Source organism: Chiloscyllium punctatum, chromosome 42 (genome assembly GCF_047496795.1).
Source record: "Chiloscyllium punctatum isolate Juve2018m chromosome 42, sChiPun1.3, whole genome shotgun sequence".
Lineage (NCBI taxonomy): Eukaryota > Metazoa > Chordata > Chondrichthyes > Orectolobiformes > Hemiscylliidae > Chiloscyllium > Chiloscyllium punctatum.
The window spans coordinates 14663349-14688203 of record NC_092780.1 but is presented as its reverse complement, the minus strand read 5'-3'; the positions used below and the strand labels follow the sequence as shown (position 1 = coordinate 14688203).

Here is a 24855-nt window from a genome sequence, read left to right as displayed (position 1 = left end):
GAAAATAAGATAGTTCTGTATTCATTTACAAATTTAGGATACTTTATAAGATTTTTTTGTGTATTTGTGCCTTTTAATGGTCCTTATTCTATTCATGCTGCGGGAATGAAAAGGTTGATGGGCTGAACTCTTGCTCTGTTTATATATTTTGATAACATTTGTACAGAACACATCTTTTTGTTTGCCTTTACTTTGCGGGCTGTGGACTAAAAAAGGAAAGTTCTGTTTTAAGCCAAGAAGGCTCTGCAAAGAGATGAGTGGAGTTTAAGAAAATTGTTTATTGGATCACGTTATGTGTTGTACATCATATTGCATTTCCCCTGGAATGGTAAGAGCAGAAGCAGACACCTGAACTGACTGGTTCCAAACTTGTAGACAACTGCTGGATGACGATGCCCTCCAAAGCATCTCATCCACATCCCGCACCTCCGCCCTCAAACTCCACCCATCCAACCCCAATAAGGACGGAACCCCCCTCCCCTGTCCTCACCTTCCACCCTACCAACGTCCACATAAACCACATCATCCACCAACATTTCTGCCACCTCCAAACTGACCCCACCACCAGGGATATATTTCCCTCCCCACCCATTTCCACTTTCTGCAAAGACCGTTCCCTCCGTGACTACCTGGTCAGGTCCACACCCCCTCAACAACCCACCCTCCCGTCCTGGTACCTTCCTCGGCGCCGCAGGAATTGCAAAACCTGCGCCCAAACCTCCCCCTCACCTCCATTCAAGGCCCCAAAGGAGCCTTCCACATCCATCAAAGTTTCGCCTGCACATCCGCCAATGCCATTTATTGTATGTGTTGCTCCCGATGCGGTCTCCTTTATGTTGGGGAGACTAGATGCCTTCTCACAGAGCGCTTTAGGGAACATTTCCAGGACACCAGCACCAATCAACCAAGAAATGCTGCTTTCTGGATCCCACTACTTCATGAGGCGTTCTGTTTTTCCAAATATCTATAGGTTGCAAATCTGCTTATGAAGTTGCAGAAAGGTCTAAGGCAGAAGCACTCAATTTCTGAGTGAATGTTATCCTTGACAAAATGGCAATGAATCTATACTGGGAGAAAGTGAGGACTGCAGATGCTGTAAATAAGACCAAAGTTGAAAAATGTGCTGGAAAAATGCAGCAGGTCAGGCAGCATCCGAGGAGCAGGAGATTCGATGTTTTGGGCATAAGCCCTTCTTCAAGAATGAGGCTGGTGTGCCAAGTGGGCTGAGATAAAAGGAACGGGCGAGGGAATTTGGGGGAGGGGCACTGGGAATACGATAGGTGGAAGGAGGTGAGGGTGATAGGCCGGAGATGGGGTGGGGGCGGAGAGGTCGGGAAGATGATTTCAGGTCAAGAGGGTGGTGCTGAATCCAGGTGTTGGGACTGAGTAAAGGTGGGGGGGATGTAGATTTCTCCAGCTTTTTCATTTCCCCTCCCCCCACCTTATCTCAGTCCCAACCCTCAGATTCAGCACCGCCCTCTTGACTTGCAATCTTCTTCTCGACCTCTCTGCCCCCACCCCCTCTCTGGCCTATCACCCTCACCCTCACCTCCATCCACCTATCGTATTCCCAGCGTCCCTCCCCCCTACCTTTTATCTCAGCCCGCTTGGCACACCAGCCTCATTCCTGGAGAAGGGCTTATGCCCGAAACATCGATTCTCCTGCACCTCGGATGCTGCCTGACCTGCTGTGTTTTTCCAGCACCACATGAATCTATACTTCCAGGGTTTAAAGACCTGTTGATCTGTATGTCTGCATTCCTTTCTTTTTGTATTCTGAGAACTGTACGAATTTGGTTATTTTTGGTTTACGACTGTCTTCCCAAAACAGATTACATCACATTTCTCTGCAATGAACTGCATCTGCAGCTTCACGGCCCATTCTATTAACTCCTTTCTGTTCAACAATTTGTTATGACACCTCATTTGTCATCATCTGCATTATTCCTTTTGTGACTATAAACAAATTATTTATATGAATAGAAAGCAAAGAGCTCTTCGGTGTCCTTTGTCATGTTTTGAAAGAATTGGCAGCACTGCTGTCCAGCACATCCTCTGGCTAAAGTTCCCACACTGCAGAAGTTGACTCTAAAGTAAACTGCCACTTAATATATTTGGAAAATGCCCTACTATGTATAGAATAGGTTAACAAGCAGCAAGAGATATGCTTCAATTACAGAGTAACACTTTTTAAAAAATAAAATGCAGATTCTAATCCTTTGGGTCCAAACTGCATTGTTCAAAGGGAGCTTTTCTTTATTCATTGTTTGTGACTATTTCCCTCCATTTTACCAAGGGTATGTGAATCATTAAGGAGCTTTTCAATGCTCAAGCACCATCTAGTGGTTAAAAAAAAGTACAACAACAGTAATAAATCTGTTCAATATGCTGCCAAACCTGCTGCTCTGATACTGCCGATCTGGAATTTTCCACCTCGAACTGACAAAATCGTTTTGAACTTACAGAAGTGGTCGTGTAGTATCTGTGGACACTGTTTCTCCAAAATGCTGCTAGCTGAACATACAAAAATAATGGTGCTTTACTTTGCTTCTAAACTTTATCGCTACCCTCTCACTCATCGTGCAGAACAATAGGTCAGGATGAATTATAAAGTAGCAAGTAGATTCAGCCCTCCCATTCTGAGACTCCACTGAGCTCAAACGCAGTCAAAGTGAGGAACCTGGATTTATCGAGGAACATTTCCTGCCAGAGCTGCGCAGTGAAAACAGCCGTACCTTCATAAATATACAGGCAGTCCCCAGCCATGCCTTCATAAATATACCGGTAGTCCCTTCATAAATACCCTGTGAACAGACAGTCTCCAGCCGTACCTTCATGAACATCCTGTGTACGCAGTCCCTAGCTGTGCCTTCATAAATACCCTGTGTACAGGCAGTCCCCAGCTGCTCCTTCATAAATACCCTGTGTACAGGCAGTCCCCAGCTGCTCCTTCATAAATACCCTGTGTACAGGCAGTCCCCAGCTGCTCCTTCATAAATACTCTGTGTACAGGCAGTCCCCAGCTGCTCCTTCATAAATACCCTGTGTACAGGCAGTCCCCAGCTGCTCCTTCATAAATACCCTGTGTACAGGCAGTCCCCGGCCGTGCCCTCATAAATGCTGTATGTACAGGCAGTCCCCAGCTGTACCTTCATAAATATACAGGCAGTCCCCGGCAGTACCTTCATAAATACACTGTATGCAGGCAGTCCCCGGCCGTGCCTTCATAAATACCCTGTGTACCGGCAGACCCTGGCCATGCCTTTATAAATACCCTGTGTACAGGCCGTCCCCGGCCGTACCTTCATAAATACCCTGAGTACAGGCAGTCCCCAGCCATACCTTCATAAATGTACAGACGGCCCCCAGCTATGCCTTCATAAATACCCTGTGTACCGGCAGACCCTGGCCATGCCTTTATAAATACCCTGTGTACAGGCAGTCCCCAGCTGCTCCTTCATAAATACCCTGTGTGCAGGCAGTCCCCAGCTGCTCCTTCATAAATACCCTGTGTACAGGCAGTCCCCAGCTGCTCCTTCATAAATACCCTGTGTACAGGCAGTCCCCAGCTGCTCCTTCATAAATACCCTGTGTACAGGCAGTCCCCGGCCGTGCCCTCATAAATGCCCTGTGTACAGGCAGTCCCCAGCTGTACCTTCATAAGTATACAGGCAGTCCCTGGCAGTACCTTCATAAATACCTTGTATACAGGCTGTCCCCAGACATGCCTTCATAAATACCCTGTGTAGTGGCTGTCCCCGGCCGTGCCCTCATAAGTAGCCTGTGTACAGGCAGTCCCCAGCCGTGCCTTCATAAATATACAGGCAGTCCCCAGCTGTACCTTCATAAATACCCTGTATTCAGGCCGTCCCCAGCCGTGCCTGCATAAATACCCTGTGTGTAGGCAGTCTCCAGCCGTACCTTCATAGGTATACAGGCAATCCCCAGCGTGCTTTCATAAATATACAGGCAGTCCCCGGCTGTACTTTCATAAGTACCCTGTGTACACGCAGTCCCCAGCCGTACCATTATAAATATACATGCAGTCCCCAGCCGTGCATTCATAAATACCCTGTGTACATGCAGTCCCCAGCCGTGCCATCATAAATATACAGACAGTCCCCAGCCATGCTTTCATAAATACACTGTATACAGGCGGTCCCCAGCTGTGCCTTCATAAATACCCTGTGTACACGCAGTCCCCAGCTGTGCCTTCATAAATACCCTGTGTACACGCAGTCCCCAGCCGTACCATTATAAATATACATGCAGTCCCCAGCCGTGCTTTCATAAATACACTGTATACAGGCAGTCCCCGGCTGTGCCTTCATAAATAGCCTGTGCACAGGTGGTCCCCAGCCGCTCCTTCATAAATACCCTGTGTACCGGCAGACCCTGGCCGTGCCTTTATAAATACCCTGCGTATAGGCAGTCCCGGCTGTACCTTCATAAATACCTTGTGTACAGGCAGTCCCCAGCTGTACCTTCATAAATAGCCTGTGCGCATTGCAGTCCCCAGCCGCTTCTTCATAAATATCCTGTGTACAGGCAATCCCCGGCCGTGCCTTCACAAATACCCTGTATACAGGCCGTCCCCAGACGTGCCTTCATAAATACCCTGTGTACAGGCAGTCCCCAGCTGTACCTCCATAAATATTCAGGCAGTCCCCGGCAGTACCTTCATAAATACCCTGTATACAGGCAGTCCCCAGACGTGCCTTCATAAATACGCTGTGAACAGGCAGTCCCCGGCTGTGCCTTCATAAATACCTTGTGTACAGGCAGTCACAAGCCATGCATTTATACATACCCCTGTGTACAGGCAGTCCCCAGCTGCTCCTTCATAAATACAGGCTGTCCCCAGACATACCTTCATAAATACTCTGTGTACTGGCTGTCCCCGGCTGTGCCTTCATAAATATACAGGCAGTCCCCAGCTGTGCCTTCAAAAATACCCTGTGTACAGGCAGTCCCCAGCCGTGCCTTCAAAAATACCCTGTGTACAGGCAGTCCCCAGCCGTGCCTTTATAAATATCCTGTGTACAGGCAGTCCCGAGCCATGCCTTCTTAAATACCCTGTGTACAGGCAGTCCCCGGCTGTGCCTTCATAAATACCCTGTGTACAGGCAGTCCCCAGTCATGCCTTCATAAGTATACAGGCAGTCCCCAGCTGTACCTTCATAAATATAAAGGCAGTCGCCAGCCTTGCCTTCTTAAATATACTGTATACAGGCCGTCCCTGCCTGTACCTTCACAAATCCCCAGTGTACAGGCAGTCCCCAGCTGTACCTTCATAAATATAAAGGCAGTCGCCAGCCTTGCCTTCTTAAATATACTGTATACAGGCCGTCCCTGCCTGTACCTTCACAAATCCCCAGTGTACAGGCAGTGTACAGGCAGTCCCCAGACGTGCCTTCATAAATACCCTGTGAACCGGCTGTGCCTTTATAAATACCCTGTGTACAGGCAGTCCCCAGCCATGCATTTATACATATCCTGTGTACCAGCAGACGTAAATACCCAGTGTACAGGCAGTCCCCCGCCGTGCCTTCATAAATATACAGGCAGTCCCCGGCCGTACCTTCATAAATACCCTCTGTACAGACAGTCCCCAGCCGTGCATTCATAAATACCCTGTGTACAGGCAGTCCCCGGCCGTACCTTCATAAATACCCTGTGTACAGGCAGTCCCCGGCCGTACCTTCATAAATACCCTGTGTACAGGCAGTCCCCGGCCGTACCTTCATAAATACCCTGTGTACAGGCAGTCCCCGGCCGTACCTTCATAAATAGCCTGTGTACAGGCAGTCCCCAGCCGTACCTTCATAAATATACTGGCCGTCCCCAGCTGAGCCTTCATAAATATACAGGCAGTCCCCGGCTGTGCCTTCATAAATACCCTATATACACGCAGTCCCCTGACATGCCTTCACAAATACCCTGTGTGCAGGCAATCCCCAGCCGTGCATTCATAAATACCCTGTGTACAGGCCGTCCCCAGACATGTCTTTATAGATATCCTGTGTACAGGCTGACCCCAGTCGTGCCTTTATAAATACCCTGTGTACAGGCAGTCCCCAGCCGCTCCTTCATAAATACCCTGTGTACATGCATCCCTGGCCCTGCCTTCATAAATACCCTGTGTACAGGCAGTCCCCAGCCGTACCTTCATAAATACCCTGTATACAGGCCGTCCCCAGACATGCCTTCATAAATATCCTGTGTACAGGCAGTCCCCAGACATGCCTTCATAATTACCCTGTGTGCAGGCTGTCCCCGGCCATGCCTTCATAAGTATACTGTGTATAGACAGTTCCCGACTGTACCTTCATAAATACCCTGTCTACAGGCAGTCCCCGGCCATGCCTTCATAAACATCCTGTGTACAGGCAGCCCCTATCCGTGCCTTCATATGTATATAGATAGTCCCCAACAATGCCTTCATAAATACCCTGTGTACAGGCGGTCCCCAGACGTGCTTTCATAAGTACCCTGTGTACAGGCGGTCCCTGGCCGTGCCTTTATAAATATCCTGTGTATATGCAGTCCCCAGCTGTGCCTTCATAAATACCCTGTATACAGGCCGTCCCAAGACATGCCTTCATAAATATACAGGCAGTCCCCAGCTGTACCTTCATAAATACCCTGAGTACAGGCCATCCCCAGCCGTACCTTCATAAAAACCCTCTGTACAGGCAGTCGCGGCCGTGCATGCATAAATACCCTGTGTACAGGCAGTCCCTGGCTGTACCTTCATAAATACCCTGTATACAGGTGGTCCCTGGCCATACCTTCATAAATATACAGGCATCCCCAGCTGTACCTTCATAAATACCCTGTTTACAGGCCAAGCCCAGCCGTGCTTTCATAAATACACTGTATACAGGCAGTCCCTGGTCTACCTTCATAAATACCTTGTGTACAAGTAGTCCCCAGACGTCCCTTCATAAATACCGTGTACAGGCAGTCCCTGGCCGTGCCTTCATAAATATACAGGCAGTACCCTGCTGTACCTTCATAAATACCCTGTATACCGGCCGTCCCCAGAGGTGCTTTCATAAATACCCTGTGTACAGGCTTTCCCCGGCCGTGCCTTCATAAATGCCCTGTGTACAGGCAGTCCCTGCCCATGCCTTCATAAATATACAGGCAGTCCCTGGATGTCCCTTCATAAATACCCTGTGTACAGGCAGTCCCCGGCAATGCCTTCATAAATACCCTGTGTACAGCAGTCCTTGGCCGATGCCTTCATAAATACCCTGTATACAGGCTGTCCCCAGACATGCCTTCATAAATACCCTATGTACAGGCAGTCCCCGCTGTACCTTCATAAATACCCCTGTATACAGGCTGTCCCCAGACATGCCTTCTTAAATATCCTGTGTGCAGGCTGTCCCTGGCTGTACCTTCATAAATACCCTGTGTACAGGCAGTCCCCAGACGTGCCTTCATAAATACCCTGTGTACAGGCAGTCCCCAGCCGTGCCTTGATAAATTTCCAGGCAGTCCCCAGCCGTGCCTTCATAAATATACAGGCAGTCTCCGGCTGTACCTTCATAAATACCCTGTATTCAGGCACTCCCCGGCTATACATTCATAAATACCCTGTGTACCGGCAGTCACCAGCTGTACTTTCATAAATACCCTGTATACAGTCTGTCCCCGGCTGTGTGTTGATACATCCGGGGACTACTGTATTTACCTTCATAAGTACTCTGTGTACAGGCAGACCCCAGCCATGTCTTCATAAATATACAGGCTGTCCCCAGCCCTACTTTCATAAATACCCTGTTTACAGGCAGACCCCCGCTGTACCTTCATAAATACCCTGTGTACAGGCAGTTCCCGGCTGTACCTTTCATAAATACCCTGTGTACAGGCAGTCCCCAGGTTGCAAGTAGGTTCAATTTCGGAGTTAGTTTGCAAGCCAATTCGTATGCAAGTCAGAACACAATGTTCATAAGGGCAGGAAGTATGTCAGGTTTTTAAAATTAAACTACTGAATGGGATCATGCTCATAAATCAGAAGGTCATAAATTAGAGATCCTCTGTGTACTTCCATGAATTATAACTGATTATATACCTAACTGTCCAGTGACATCTGTGTCTATATAAAGGTTGTGCATTTGAAAATTTGGAAGTACAATTGCAACAAGAAACACACTTGGCTGCTAATTGATCACTTTACCCTTTTGTACAGATCGACATAGTAGTGCCAGTCCAGAGGTACAGAAGGAAGAAGAAAAGAAATTTAAAGAAGTGGGAGAAGCTTTTAGTATCCTCTCGGATCCAAAAAAGAAAGCACGTTATGACAGTGGTCAAGATTTGGACGATGATGGCATGAACTCTGGTGGTAAGTGCTGATAAAACTGCCTCACATTCAATGCTTTAGCCAGCAACATTTCTCTACGGCTTTGAACATCGTATCCTACTCAGGTTTTCAATCTGCAAATTTCTACTTCTATTCAAGATTCTACTTCTATTGTAAGCTGATGACTTGGGGCATGAAGGCTCTGTCTGAGATCTTTACCACAAGGGCTCATTTGAGTGGCTGTTTGCAGTACTCAGCTGCAGCTAAATCAAGACTGTCAGGGTCACAAGAAATAGCTTCTTGCATTCACGCAGTTGCCTCTCAGGCTGGCTCACCCTGTGCAGAGCCCGTGATTACCGTAAAGCATTCTGTTTAATTTTCAACTGTGGTATAATAGGCATATTTGGATCCTGAAGCTCTTGTGCTCATATGTGGGCTGCCTTAAGTGCCCTATGTGCTTAAATCAGAAATCAAGAGGAAGATTTAAAAAAAATACAAGGGGCAGTTTTTTTTACAAGTGGTTCGTGTGTTGAATAAACTTCCAGAGGGAGTGGGGGATGTGGATACAGTTACAACATTTAAAAGATGTTCAGATAAGTATATGGGCCAAGCACAGGCAGATGGTACTAATTTAGTTTGGGGTTTTGATCAGTATGGACTGGTTGGAGCGAAGGTTCTGTTCCCGTGCTGTATGAGTCTGACTCTATTTCGGGTCAAAATCAGTCAAAGTGAAAACTTGCAAAATAAGTGTAGTTTGCTTTTCCTACAAATTGATGTTTTTAATTATTTTGTTAATTGTTATTTTTCTTTTGTTACAGATTTCGATGCTAATAATATTTTCAAGGCATTTTTCGGTAGCCCGGGTGGCTTCAGTTTTGAAGGTGGGTTTTAGGTTATTGGAGCGTTTGATAAACACAAGATGTGTAATGGTGTGCTTTTAAACTTTAAAAAAGAAAATTGTATTGTGAGAGCTCGACTAGTTCCTGATTGAGCAGATACAAGGTCTCCATTGCTGTGAAACCAGAAAATGCTCCTCTATAGTATTAAGAATAGGGACTCAATTAATCATGTCCAGCAAGAATAAACAGTTTGACAGTGGTTAGTCTCCCAGCAAAACTTTAAAATGAGTTCCCCATATAACCACAACCTACCAAGTCAACATTTTCAGAGTACGATTACAGACAGTATTTTTTAAGCAATTGAAAGTGAGCATTTATTCTTCCAGTGTACTGACCCAATCGCCTTCCCAATAGAGATGGCCAGGTCTTGAGTTTAGAGTCTTAGCTGAAGGGTGGATAAGTGAGCCTTCTATAGTATTAGTCCCTGAGTTACTGACCCCGGCCAGCAAGTAATATTAGAATAATGTATCAAGGTCCAGTGTCCAATTATACTTGAGGAACCTTCCAATAATACATTAAATATATGCCAGTCATAAGTTGTTTAAATAAAGATCTGACATGCTATCAATTGCAGCTCTTTGCAACCTAACTTGTATATGAAAGGACTTTCTTATTGAGTGAAAATTCCCTTCAACTGTGTTGACCCACCTGTGACCAAATGGAAGTTGCTGTTCAAACAGAGGACGTTTGTTGCTGTTTTAAGACGGGATGCAGATGTTAATAGATCTTCTTTTCTCTTTTCAGCTTCTGGTCCTGGGAATTTTTTCTTCCAATTTGGCTAATGCGCAACCTTTTGTTCAATGTCACTGGGTGTAACTCAAGCAAAAATAAAATAAATACCCCTGTTTCCCTGTGTTTAATCTATTTAGAGGAGAAACTTCCACGTTTCAGTTGAATACCTCTTGTATTCATGTAATTCTATGTTTTTGTTGAAAAAGAAGCCGTCATCACAGAATGTGAAGCTGACCTTAATGCTTTGTTTTTATAATCATATTAATTAAAAATAAAAAGGATTACCTCATTTTGAAGTATGCAGTCCCTCACGCTAACGATCTTCAGTTGTGTAAATAGAGGCAGTTGAGCTTTTATGTAGATGAGGGTATTTCTTCGCAATGCAGGAAAGTCCACTTTTTATTCAAACGAAAACCGAGCTTGTATTTAAAGCAGTGGATTTTTTTTTCTGTGCTTCTGTTCAGCAGAATTACCAACTTTTAAATGACTGGTGGAGTGGCTCACTTCATCAGCCTCCCTACATAGTCCATTGTATCCTTTCCAGTTATCAACCTTGCCAGTGAAAGGAACATTTGCTACTGATGGTTACAGGTGCTAACTCAAACACGCTGCTGACAGGGACAGGGAAAAGAGAGAAACAAAATGCCATGTGGTTAAAGGCAAGTTTTGTTACAGCTTAGCTTTGGACTTGCAAGAACCTTGCCACTGATTTAAACTCAGCAGTTTAGGAATTCTCTGAACTAATATAATTGCATTTCATAAAGATTGTCGGAATAAAACATCTCCAGTTCTAAAAGCCTTGCAGTGCTCCGTTTCCACTTCAAGGAAGTAATTTGTATTTATGACCTAACTATTCTACCTGCATGTGCTTAGTGGATGTCTACATGTAGTGAGCTACAAGTGCAAAAGTAAAATTACCATGAAAGGAAACATGAAATCCCTCAGTGTAGCAGAATGCTAGTTATGGCAACCCACAAACATCGTGTTAGTTTGCCCAAAATTAATTACATTGATGTGATTCATCGCCAAGATCTTCCATGTGCTCCCATCGGGAATGCTTGGGAATTTCCCATCGTGCTCACACCATTGGCGGCATGGGTGAGTTGTACCTAATGCTAACCTGTTTCTGTCGTGGAGGTAGGAGTTTGATGACGTCCACAAAGCCTTTTGAGCCAAGAACACTGTTTGGTAAACAAGTAAAATTAAAGTTGTCACTGTCTTACCAAACCAGAGAGCTGCTCTGTTATTTGAGAAAGGTGAACCACTCCTCTCATGAGGGGAGAGGTTAAGGAGAGTTCTTTATGGTAACCTCAAGTCAGTGCTGGTTGGCATCATTCTGCGTTGCAAGCCAGCATCCAGCTAACTGCGCACCTTACCTAGTAAACAGTCCCCAGTACTAGAGGAGTATGTTGTCAAACAGACTGTAACATAGCCAGTAGGTCAACTTTTTGAGGGGAGAGGCAAGCATGTTGCCACCAACTCCGCAGTTTCTAATTGCTGCTTACAAATTGGCCAAAGCTTTAGGCATATATCTGAGGCAAAGGGGTTTAATGAGATTGGATTAAAAGAGGATAATACATTTAAAATTGTATGATTCTGTTTATAGGCCCATTGTATCTTTTCTGTTTTTATGCAGTTCATTGAGGCATTTTCTGGTCAGGAAGTGTAATTTGGAGATGTGGAAACAGGAAGGAGGGAAAACTGCTTCAGAGTAAACGCTATGCCTCCATACATATTGCACAGTTGACTGTTTTAAACAACTGAAGTAATGCCAACGGGGAAAGTGGAGTTTGCCTGTCTGGGAGTCATATTTAAACTTAGCCCTTTTTCATTTTAAATAAACACCATAAATATTTACCACTATAGAATGACACACAAAAACATGAGCTCTTTGTATTAAATTCCTGATCATTGGGACTACAGAGTGGAGAAATGGAAGGGATGGCTGTACATAGAGTCTCCCCATCATCCAGTAACTCGTGTTCAGGAAGCATCAAGTTAATAAACCTCACATTTCTTTAATGTTGTACACAGGATACTCACTTCCCCAGATTCAGCTATCGATTTTGTTTAGAAAGAAATTCAGCTGTCATTGACTTTTATTTCAACCAAGTTTAGTGGCGTGCCATGGAATTCAGTCTTGTGGTTCGACTCCACAAAAAAGCAGGCATCTCTGGAGATGTGTCTTTTGTGCATTTTATAAGCTTAAACATAGTGCATTAATAAACTGCATGACCATCCCACTTCAATATTCCTTTTACTTACAAATTTTGCCCTTCTCAAAGGTAACAAATGGTTCGATTTGTTTTGGCATTGGACTGGCTAGTTTCATTTGGTTAAATTTGAGAGTGGGGATGTACCATCTGGACTTTCTGTATTTGTTAAAGCACTCAGAGATGATGATGCTCTCTGCAGAATTGTGATTTTTTTTGCGTCATTCTGTGGCAAAGCATGTTAGACAGGACTATAAAACCTACCTTTTCATGATTGGCCAGCATAATTGTGCAAAATGCTCGTAGCTTTGATTTGGCTGTCAGGGGAGCTTACAAGTTACCTGTTCCACTTTTAAATTTAGGCTGCTTCTCACATTTATATTTTGAAAAACAGTTGGGTGTTTGAGAAATGGCTTTTAAAATATTTATAATGGCACTGAAGCAAATATTTGCATTTACGCAATTAAGACATTGAAGATATTCTTGGCAGCACCTCCCAAAAAGCAGGTTGGCTTGGCCTGTCCTTGTACTCATGTTTAGTTTGGAATTTTGTTGGATGCAGATCTAGCTTTTTAAATATGTTTCCTACACTGCTTGTTTTGAGCAGAGGGGCAATAGCATTCAAATTTTTTTTTAACTTAATAAATCCACATCATAGTAACTTAGTTAAAGCAACATCGGGAGAGAAAAGGTGGAGCTGCGTGGGCAGAGAAGATTCCTGGACTGGATTAGCTGCTGTTATAGTATTAATGAGTAACTTTGAATAAAAGCAAATACATGAGCAAATTTAATATTTCTTAATCAACATTTGGAGCCCTTTCTTTGTTGAAGATGCAGATTACTTTTGAATATCCTTAAAGGTCACTTAAAGTTTTTTCCTAGTGAGGCACTAAAGGAGGTTTAAGCCCCATCAGGAAACCATTATTTTTCTTCAGAGTGTTTGTGGAAACAGTCCAGTAGAAAATGGCTTCGGAGAAAGTGTAAATCCGATTTTTTTTTTTAATGTCTGGTTCCCTGGAATAGAGCAGTTCAGTGCAACACCTTGTGGCTGTTTAGCCACTGAGCTGGCCGGATTTCAAGTTTAAAAACGTAGACAAGGGGAAAGTGAGATTCATAAGCTCCTTGGTCTGAAGTGATGAATCTTTATATTAAAGCAAAAAATTGACCTCTCTTTAAAAAAATTGTTTGAAGCTTTGCTATATATTGTCCACCTGTCAGTGAAGGATATTTTAATGGAAGGTTAAGATGTGAAGAATTCTCCACTCTCCTATATCTTTAGTGCATTCCCTCCCAAACAAGCCAAGCCTGAATCAGTGATTTGTGCAAGAATGCAACTCCACAGATTATTTTAATACTTCATCTGAGTGTCTGTGAAAGCCGTGTCCTGCCCTGATCTTCCACCTGATGTTCACCTGTGTGCATTCCCAGTAGGGACCATCAGAATGATGAGAGTCATTCTGGGCTGTTTGTTTTTTTTTGCATCTTCCATTTTTCTGGGAAACTGACAGCAATGTTAGTGTATGAGCTGTTCTCAGCTGGAGCAGCAGTGAATTCAAGAAAAATTGCATATAAGGACCTCGATGGTATAATTAGTTCATTGCAACACTATCTAAAAGATTAATGCAATTTAAAGGATACAACTTCAGATTCTGCCATGAGTCTACACACAAATATAGAGCAACATCTTTCAACAGGTTTGATCTGTTTCCCTACCTACCTTCAGGAAGTGGGAGGTACTTTTAATTAATACGCCAAACAACGGCATACTATATGCTTGAGTCATTAATCTAGCTTCTTATGTCTCTGTTCATGTGAGCTGAAGGCTGTGTGTACAGGAAACATTGGGTTTAGTTGAAAAGATGTGCTGAAAATCTGAAATAAAGAAAAACATGGAATTGGTAAACCCAAGGAGTAGAGGTGCCTCAGAATTGTTCAAATAATCTACACCCATAATCTGAAACCAGGTTTGTCAAATTTGCAAACCATTTGCACTGGCTGATCAAAAATCATTTGCAATTCTTGTTTTACTGCAAAGGCCAACCATTATTGTGGGTGGGTGGGGGTGGAGGGAGTGTAATGGAGACATTTATACCAAGCATTATGCTCAACTTACAAACTGAAGTCTAATTGCTGTTTGCCACGGACTATTTTTAGTTTTGTGCCTGCTTTCACACTGAGAATTGCCAAATAGAGATTGTCAGACTGCTGTTTGTTATAATAAAAAAAAGCAAATAAAAAGGGAAATTGCTCCTTTTTCTTTTCCAAAAAAGCAAAAAAAAAGTCAGGTTATTGACATTAATGCATTATTCTGTAGATATTTTGTATGAAATCTTTGGGGAACTGGCCTGGAGAAGTTGCTCTAAGTGTTGAAACAGATTCAACATCAAGGGTCAAATCAGTGACACCTACATAGTCCTGGGAATTTCAGCTTCAAGTGTTGTAGTTCCACAACTTCCTCCCACTAATGTTTTCCCTCAATATTATCACTCCTGGATACCCCAAGAATTGTCTAAATTTAATTCTAATTCCAAGTAGCCATTTTATGCTTCAGGTGTGTGGATAGTAGACTCATGAAGGGTTTTAAATATGTTTCCTAGTTTGTGTAATGTATTTCTCTGGTAAACCTTGTGATGTACATTAAGCTGCACACACTTTGTTCTGTTTGTATGATTTCTCAATGTTTTACTGCTGTACAAAATGTACACTCTGTACAGTATTCATGTACAAAGTGAATGTTAAATAAAGAAATGGCATTGCTCAGTAAATTTCAGTACATCCGATCATTCTTTTTTGGCTCAGGTGTAATTGATCCAGTTTAGCAATCTTTGGAATAAGCGATGTTAAAATTCGCACCCGTACCATAAGCTAATACTGCCCTTCTGTGAAATCTGTAAATGACAAGGGACAGATATAGTTTTTAAAAAAGACAGACTTGCATCTTAAAGAACTAATTGCCTGTCTTATAAAGGTATTCCTGCTTATAAGCTAGGAACTCCAGATTCAAGTCCCACCCTAGGACATGATGGCAAAAGAACAGATATTCATAACCCAGCTAAACAGGTTGGGTATCAACATGTAAATCTTATCAGCTCTGAGCCAATGGAGAGAGACATTCCTGGTTGCCGACGGGACTAGAAAGAAAACAGCAATCTTCACCATCACAATTCACGGCTCCAGGCTCCAACCTGCAGATAAAAGTGTACCACAGCAGCCTGGACTCGTTGGGGCTTCATCCGCTCAGTTGGTTAGAGAATCACTTTGGTACCCACAGCGTAAGGTTTGATATCGGTCCTGAGTGGGGTGAAACTGGGACCTATTGTTGGAGGTCGTTGATGCAGGTGGATCAGGCAGAGCACTCAAGACAATGGTTATAACTGAATTGAGCAGTAAACCCAGGGGAACATTTTGGATTAAATATCAGGTAAGTAAATAATGGGGCAGAATGAAAATTTCCACAGCCATGGTTCCATTCCATGCTGACTTATAAACACATTATTCAGAGCAGTTGAGTCTAGCATATGTGTTTCTAATCAACTTGTTCGGATATGTTATGACTTACCTCTAGAACAGATGGGATCGAATGCAGGTCTCCCTGATTCTGAGTCAGGGATGTTACCATTATGCTAAAACCATCTTGACAACACCTGTACAATTATTAAATAGCAATCGTAGAATATAATTAAAGCATTCCCAAAGAAACATACAGTTCCATTTCCTTTATTGAAATGTTTGTGCTGTTTTGACTTTTAAGAAAAAGCAATGTGGTGGCACAAATCACTCCGTTACAACAACAGGCTGCCTATATAAGGGAAGCCAGCCTTTTCAATTTTGGACTGATCGCTTCCCAATTGATCTGGAGCAAATCTTGAGGGTTCATTCTTACGAAGGGGACCCTCAGTTGTTTAGGTGCACTCCCCTTCCCCGTCCCCAACAATAGGCAGCAGTACCGCCACAGCTTAGCCACTAACTCTGTGTGAGCACAACATCAAACCTAGTACAAATCATGTCAGTGGCACCCACACGCTGCAGTAACCAAATCTGACTGACTTCATCAAATAACACACAAGAGTTGGCATTCAACATTAGGCAAATGGTTATTATTACAGCCAGACGTATTAAAACAAAGCAAAATCCTGCATGAATAATCATAAACATTTTAGAGGAATTTAGGAAACTGTCAGGTTGATTTACTTTGATTAAACTGTACCACCTCCATGTGTTTGGATATGATCATATCTAAAGTACCATCTATTTTAACTTTCACTCTTCATTCAAATTGAAGCTTCATATCTGGCCGCCTGGTTCTCTAGCACCCCGCTGATTCAGCGAAGGGCTCTGGTTTTTGGGGGTAAAAACCAGAAAAGATGGTTTTCACTTCAATTGGCTTGGTCAGGTTGAGAATGCACTGCCCCTCACCGTAGCAGCAGAGCTGGCCTTTCTGCAAATCCACCTGGAATGTGGGCTGTTTACCCTCCTCAATGAGCTTTAAGATTTGGAGCAGGTCTAAACCGGTCTGAACTGCCTTCACTCCGGGAGCGCACGCCAAGGTGATGTGGGCCCTGCTACCAAAGGGCAGGTCAGCCTTCTCCGTACTGTCCTCGCCTTCATCTCTCTCTTGTCCCTTCGGCCACAGCACTTCCTGGTGTTTGTTCAGGAGGACACGGGCCCCCACCGTTCGGGGGGTGACAAACAGGGCCACCACATTCAGGGTGAAGGCCTTTGAATAACTATCTTCAACAGCCTACGTTAGGGAAACACAGAAAGAGTGTTGCATTAGTTAGAATTAGCAAGACCATCAAATTTGTGGAGAATAAATGGCTCTCCTGTTAGATGAAACAGTAGGATTTACTTGTACTGAAAACAGAAAGGGCTGGAGAAACCTGGCAGCATCTGTGCAGAGAGGAGCAGAGTTACCATTCCAAGTCCACATGACTTGCTCAGAACCCACTGGGTGTGAAAAATGAACTCTGTTTTCCTGTCCACAGATAATGCCAAAATTGCTAGGTTCCTCTAGCACTTTGAGTGTTTATTTCAGATCTCAAGCAACTGCAGAGTTTGGCTTTTGTTCTAAGCTTCAGTTGTTGGCTCTGTTGGTAGCACTCTTGCTTCTCAGTTTCAAGTCCCACTCCAAGACTGAAGTGAAACATCACGCAACACCAGTTTATAATCCAACAGGTTTATTTAGAAATACTAGCTTTCGGAGTGCTCTGAAAGCTTGTATGTTGTGTGATTTTTAACTTTGTCCACCCCAGTACCTCCACATGCAAGACTAAAGCACAAGTGTGAAGGCTGATACTCCTATATATTCTATATCTGATTATATAGAAAAGAATCCCTACAGTCTGGAAATCTGTAAATGACAAGGGACAATTGTAATTTTAAAAATGACAGACTAGCAAAAATAATTCTCTTGTATCTTTCCTCAGTAGACCCATCAAGTCCACACTGACCCACCAAAGAGAATCCCACCCAACTCCTATAACTCTGTATTTCTCAAAGTTAACCCACCTAGCCCACACATCCCTGGACACTACAGGCAATTTATAATGGCCAGTCCACTCAAACTACATATCTTTGGACTGTGGCAGGAAACAGGAATGCCTGGAGGAAACCCATGGGGAGGGGACACGGGGAGGATGTGCAAACTCAAGGGTGGAATCTGTGAGGCAGCAGTGCTAACCACTGAGCTGCCAGATCAGCTGCACAGAGGGGGTTCTGCACTGTTGCAAGTGCTGTCCCTCACATGTGAGAAATTAAGACACCTGCTGCTTGCTTGGGTGGATGCAAAGGATCACCAGGTGCTACTTCCAAGAACAACAAATGCATCACTGCCATGGTCTTGTATTACTTATATAAACATTGTTCAGTAAAGTTTACAGGGTCCCAAATTTATAAACACTTGTAATTATAAATGTGATCTTGTACGGGGGTGCAATTTTAAACATTTGGCATACAAATATTTCTTGTACTTATGAACAGCTATTTTATTTATATTATTCTACATCATGTTCTAACTTGTGTACAAATCCAATGGACTCCAGAACGGAACTATTCACAGTGGGAGATTGTAATGTTGTTTGTTCAAAATTGTGGAACTTTTAAGCTTTATTGTCTTATTTTGCCAATGGTAAGAATAAAACTTACTGGTCCCCAGTCACATCAATTCAGTGGCCAGATCTTGTACTGTAGCACTATAAATAGATACAGTGATTACAAAGATAACAGGGAAGGCAGATGAACTCAGGGCATAGTTAGGAACATGGGACTGGGACATCATAGCAATTACAGAGACATGGCTTAATGTTCCAGGATACAAATAGGAGGATATTCCTGGGAATACATCCAGAGAAGTTATTTGGGTGGTACTGAGAAATAAGAAAGGGATGATCACCTTATTGGGATTGTATTATAGGCCCCCTAATAGTCAGCGGAAAATTGAGAAACAAATTTGTAAGGAGATCTCAGTTCTCTGTAAGAATAATAGGGTGGTTATGGTAGGGCATTTTAACTTTCCAAACACAGACTGGGACTGCCATGGTGTTAAGGGTTTAGATGGAGAGGAAGTTTTGTTAAGTGTGTACAAGATAATTTTCTGATTCAGTATATGGATGTGCCTACTAGAGAAGGTGCAAAACTTGATCTACTCTTGGGAAATAAGGCAGAGCAGGTGACTGAGGAGGAGCACTTTGGGGCCACTGACCATAATTCTATTAGTTTTTTTTAGATTAGATTACTTAGTGTGGAAACAGGCCCTTCGGCCCAACAAGTCCACACCGCCCCGCCGAAGCGCAACCTACCCATACCCCTACATATACCCCTTACCTAACACTACGGGCAATTTAGCATGGCCAATTCACCTGATCTGCACATCTTTGGACTGTGGGAGGAAACCGGAGCACCCGGAGGAAACCCACGCAGACACGGGGAGGACGTGCAAACTCCACACAGTCAGTCGCCTGAGGCGGGAATTGAACCCGGGTCTCTGGCGCTGTGAGGCAGCAGTGCTAACCACTGTGCCACCGTGCTGCCCATTTAAAAATATTGATGGAAAAGGATAGACTGGAACTAAAAGTTGAAGTTCTAAATTGGAGGAAGGTCAATTTTGATGGTATTAGGCAAGAACTTTCAAAGGTTGACTGGGAGCAGATGTTCACAGGTAAAGGGATGGCTGAAAAATGCAAAGCCTTCAAAAATGAGATAACAAGAGTTGAGAAACAGTATATTGCTTTTAGGGTGAAAGGAAAGGCTGGTAGGTGTAGGGAATGCTGGATGACAGGGAAATTGAGGTTTTGGTTCAGAAAAAGAAGGAAGCATATGTCAGCTACAGACAGGAAATATCAAGTGAATCCATAGATGAGTATAAAGGCAGTAGGACTATACTTATGAAGGAAATCAAGCGGGCAAAAAGGAGAATGAGATAGCTTTGGCAAATATAGTTAAGGAGAATCAAAAGTTTTTTTTTATAAACACATTAAGGACAAAGGGGTAACTAGGGAGAGAATAGGGCCCCTCAAAGATCAGCAAAGCAGCCAATGTGTGGAGTCGCAAGAGATGGGAGAGATACTATCCGAGTATTTTGCATCAGTGTTTACTGTGGGGAAGGACATGGAAGGTATTGAAAGTGGGGAAATAGATGGTGACATCATGAAAAATGTCCTTATTACAGAGGTGGTGGTGCTGGATATCTGAAAGTGGATAACTCCCCAGGACCTGATCAGGTGTGCCCTAGAATTCTGTGGGAAGCTAGGGAAGTGATTCCTGGGCTTCTTGCTGAGATATTTGAATCATCGATAGTCACAGGTGAGGTGCCGGAAGACTGGAGGTTGGCTAATTTGGTGTCACTGTTTAAGAAGGGTGGTAAGGACAAGCCAGGGAACTATAGACCAGTGAGCCTGACCTCGGTGGTGGGCAAGTTGTTGGAGGGAATTCTGAGGGACAGGATTTACATGTACTTGGAAAGGCAAGGACTGATTAGGGATAGTCAAAATGGCTTTGTGCATGGAAAATCATGTCTCACAAACTTGAATGAGTTTCTTGGAAGAAGTAACAAAGAGAACTGATGAGGGCAGAGTGGTAGATGTGATTGATATGGACTTCAGTAAGGCGTACGACAAGGTTCCTCATGGTAGACTAATTAGCAAGGTTAGATCACATGGAATATAGGGAGAACTAGCCATTTGGATATAGAACTGACTTGAAGATAGAAAACAGAGAGTAGTGGTGGAGGTGCCTTGAAGACTGGAGGCCTGTGACTATTGGTGCACCACAAGGATCAGTGCTGGGTCCATTGCATTTTGTCATTTATATAAATGATTTGGATGTGAACATAGAAGGTAGAGCTATTAGGTTTGCAGGTAACACCAAAATTGGAGATGTGGTGGATAGTGAAGGTTACCAGAGGACAACAGGATCTTGATCAGATGGGCCAATGGGCCAAGGAGTGGCAGATGGAGTTTAATTTAGATAAATGTGAAGTGCTGCATTTTGGAAAGGCAAAACAGGACAGGATATACACTTAATGGTAAGGTCCTGAGGAGTCTTGTTAAATCGAGCCCTTGGCATGCAAGTTCATGGTTCTTTGAAATTGGAGTTGCAGGTAGATAGGATAGTGAAGAAGGCGTTTGGTATGCTTTCCTTTATTGATCAGAGTATTGAGTACAGGAGTTGGGAGGTCATGTTGTGGCTGTACAGGACATTGATTAGCCCACTTTTGGAATATTGCGTGCAATTCTGGTCTCCTTCCTATCGGACAGATATTTTGAAACTAAAAAGGGTTCAGAAAAGATTTACAAGGACATTGCCAGGGTTGGAGGATTTGAGGTAGAGAGTTAGGATGAGTAGGCTGGGACTGTTTTCCCTGGAGTGTTGGTGGCTGAGGGGTGACCTTATAGAGGTTTACAAAATTATGAGGGGCATGGATAGGATAAATAGACAAAAGTCTTTTCCTTGGGGTGGGGGATTCCAGAACTAGAGGGCAGAGGTTTAGGGTGAGAGGGGAAAAAATTAAAAAGGATCTAAGGGGCAACCTTTTCACGCAGAGGGTGGTGTGTGTATGGAATGAGCTGCCAGAGGATGTGGTGAAGGCTGGTACAATTACAATATTTAAAATGCATCTGAATAGGTATATGAACAGGAAAGGTTTAGAGAGAAATGGGACAAGATTAGGTTAGGATATCTGGTCAGCATGAACAAGTTGGATTGGAGGGTGTTTCCGTGCCGTACATCTCTATGGCTCTAAGTTTCAGATATTAGATCACTCACAGTGTGGAAACAGGCCCTTCGGCCCAACAAGGCCACACTGCCCTCCGAAGAGCAACCTACCCAGACCCATTCCCCTACATTTACCCCTTCACCTAACACTACGGGCAATTTAGCATGGCCAATTCACCTAACTTGCATATATTTGGACAATGGGAGGAAACCGGAGCACCCGGAGGAAACCCACGCAGATACAGGGAGAATGTGCAAACTTCACACAGACAGTTGCCCGAGGCGGGAATTGAACCTGGGTGTCTGGCGCTGTGAGGTAGCAGTACTAACCACTGTGCCTCCATGCCACCCAACCTGGATGTTTACACTCCACACAAATCTTCATGAACTTAACCATCTGTTCCTTTCCTCCCTCACTGTATTGTTTTCACTTCCTCAAAAATGCAACAGATGTGATGCAGGAGAAAAGCAGATGTATTCTCATGTCTAAGCAAGTACTTGCAGTCCCAATGTTCACCAACTGGTGGCAGTGCTGAACTAATTGCCATTTAGCATTTCAAACATTTACCCCCTGCATTGTTTGTGGAGCAGGGATTTTTCCTGTTGACTCGGCTAGCATTCATCCCTCAAACAATACACCACAAAAACAGGAAAGACTGACTGGCCATCCATCTCAGTTATAATCGCCCAATGCGTATTTGCTGGTTAGTTCAGCCAGTTAAGTGGACCATCAACCAATCAGTCACTGAACAATGGAGGAGAAAGTGGGGACTGCAGATGCTGGAGATCAGAGTTGAGAGAGTGGTGCTAGAAAAACACAGCAGGTCAGGCAGCATCCAAGGAGCAGGAGAATCGATGTTTCAGGCATGAGCCCTTCATCCGGAATGTTCCTGATGAAGGGCTCATGCCTGAAACGTTGATTCTTCTGCTCGTCGAATGCTGCCTGACCTACTGTGATTTTCCAGTCATCGAACAATGCTTATTTCATTTCTCTAAAGGCCAGCTGTTGCAGGAATTTGCAAATTGTAAAATGAAAGAGGCCATTCGGCCCATAGTGGATGTGCCCGCTCTCTGTGGTAAAGCTATTTCATTAATCCCACGCCTCCTGCTCCTTCCCCAGAGCCCTGTGGGTGTTTGTTAAGAAACCTGAGTCCAATGGACAATATGCTGCCTTTTGTTTAATTCAAATTGGCAGCAGTGTCGTTGATAATCCGACTTGGGAATGTAAGCCTGGGAAGTATAAAGAAAAGCCTGAAAAAATATATCGGTCTTGAAATTATTGATGCCAACGACTAACACGTTTGTACGGAATTCCCCGGCCAGGTTTGGAATAGAAACATAGAAAATAGGAGGTGCAGGCTATTCATCTCTTGAGCCAGCTCCACTATTCAATATGATTACGATTGATCATCTCACTCAGTACCTGCTCCTGCTTTCTCCCCATTTCCTTTGATCCGGTTAATCCTAAGAACGAGGTTTAACCCCTTCTTAATGTTTTGGCCTCAACTGTTTTCTGTGGTAGAGAATTCCACAGGCTCCCCGACTCTCTGGCTGAAGAAATGTCTCCCATCCCAGTTCTAAATGTATCTTTCGACTGTGATCACTGGTTCTGGACTCCCTGTTCATCAAGAACATCTTTCCTGCATTTAATCTGTCTGGTCCTGTTCGAATTTTATAATATCCTGTCAGATCCTCCCTCATTTTTCTAAACTCCAGTGAATCTTGTCTGAACCAATCCAGTCTCTCTCCATACATCAGTTATGCCATCCCAGGTATCAGTCTGGTAATGGAGATACTAATTGGTCTCCCTGACAGAGAGAGGCTTCATCCTGCAGTTAAATCTGAAACTGAAGTAGATTTCCTACAGTATGAAAACAGGCCATTAAGCCCAACAAGTCCACACCGACTCTCTGAAGAGTATCCCAGACCCAATCCCCTACCCTATACTCTACATTTACCCATGACTAACGCACCTAACCTACACATCCCTGAACACTATGGGCAATTTAGCATGGCCAATTTAACTAATCTGCACATCTTTGGACTGTGGGAGGAAAGCGGAGCACACAGAGGGAACCCACACAGAATGGGGAGAAACTCCACACAGACAGTGACAGTTGCCCGAGACTGGAATTGAACCTTGGTCCCTGGCGCTGTGAGGCAGCAATGCTAACCACTGAGTTACCGTGCCATCCTGCCAATGTTGAAAATTGACAAGTTTCACTTGAACTTCTGGTTGAGTATTTTCCCAACTGTGAGGGATGAAAGACCATCTGCCAGCCGACTACTAACCTCACTCTCAGCGTAGGCTTCACAGCCAGGATCTTTTCCGTAATTACAGAATTTTGTTGTACAGTGCAGTACTCTCGGCCTCTTCTGGAAGTATTCCTGGAGATCGAATTTCTCTTTTGATTGACATTCCACATCTGGCGTGAACAAAGTTACATTTACTGCACAACTCAGTTTTAATCTGATGTCACTTTCCATAGTTTGACAAACAGAAGGACACAAGTTAAACGGACAGCGCAAGTCTGGCAGTTTTGAGGACAGGCAGAGGTTATATTTTCCACTGGTCCTCTCGGAGGGAACATATCTTAAAAGGGGTGTGGTTCTGATAAGATCAGGACATTATCCAAACTACATACTTTGTAGGTATTGCGCAGATTGAGAAGCTCTGCTGGTCTATTCTACAGTGGAGGTGCAGTGGTCACTCAAAAGAAAACCTTGCATTTATGTAGCACCTCTCACACTCCCTGGCTGGTTCAACCCACATTACACCCAGTTCAGTACTTTTGACCCTGTTGAAATGTAGGAAATACTGACAGATTCTTCCCATCAAGACCTCGCAGACGGCAATGTGACCCAACCTTCTAGCCTTGTGACATTGATCGTTATCAGCCAGAGGGATCCTCCCCTACTTTGAAATAGTGCCCTGGGATCTTTTACATCCATTCTAACAGATCAACTGGTCCCTCAAGTAATGTCTCATCCAAGTGATGGCACCATTGACCGTGCAGCGCTCCCTCAGCAGGGGAGTTAGCATAAGACTTTGTGATCTAAAAAGCATCTGGATGGAAATATGAATAGGAAGGGTTTAGAGAGATATGGGCCAAACGCTGACCAAATGGGACTAATTAGGGATCTTGGGTCAGCACAGACAAGTTGGACCAAAGTGACTGTTTCCATGCTGTATGACCCTAACTTCTGGAATGGAACTCTCTGGTCCTGGTTGAGAGTGGTGAACAGTGGGGTTGTGATGCTTGCTCCTGAACACAGTGCCCTGTTGGGAAGGATACAACTTGTGTGTATGTGCTCACTGTGGGTAAGAATAGGATCGAGTTTCAGTTCAAATTGCTCTTTGCAGTTGAGACATTGGGACTGAGGGAACCAATGGAGAATATAACTGCACACTCTACTCAAACATGTGCAAGAAATGCTAGATTTGCACTGCTTGTTTAACTTGCTTGATTTTCATTGTCTAAATACGGCA

General features: G+C 43.9%; 2 protein-coding genes across 5 annotated transcripts in view; one reads left to right on the top strand and one right to left on the bottom strand.

Moving 5' to 3' along the window:
- The window catches only part of dnajc7 (DnaJ (Hsp40) homolog, subfamily C, member 7), a 48064-nt gene extending 33144 nt beyond the window's left edge, over nucleotides 1–14920 (top strand). The window contains exons 12-14 of the mRNA XM_072561467.1: nucleotides 8201–8353; nucleotides 9130–9192; nucleotides 9955–14920. Of these exons, the coding sequence (XP_072417568.1) occupies nucleotides 8201–8353; nucleotides 9130–9192; nucleotides 9955–9992 (254 nt within the window). The 3' untranslated portion in view covers nucleotides 9993–14920. The remainder of the gene's footprint in view (nucleotides 1–8200; nucleotides 8354–9129; nucleotides 9193–9954) is intronic.
- A 936-nt stretch (nucleotides 14921–15856) lies between these two features.
- The window catches only part of cnp (2',3'-cyclic nucleotide 3' phosphodiesterase), a 34792-nt gene continuing 25793 nt past the window's right edge, over nucleotides 15857–24855 (bottom strand). For all 4 annotated transcript variants that reach the window (XM_072561470.1, XM_072561469.1, XM_072561472.1 and 1 more), the window contains exons 3-4: nucleotides 23658–23791; nucleotides 15857–16896 (exon numbers count right to left, since the gene is read on the bottom strand). In XM_072561470.1, the coding sequence (XP_072417571.1) occupies nucleotides 16462–16896; nucleotides 23658–23791 (569 nt within the window). In that variant the 3' untranslated portion in view covers nucleotides 15857–16461. The remainder of the gene's footprint in view (nucleotides 16897–23657; nucleotides 23792–24855) is intronic.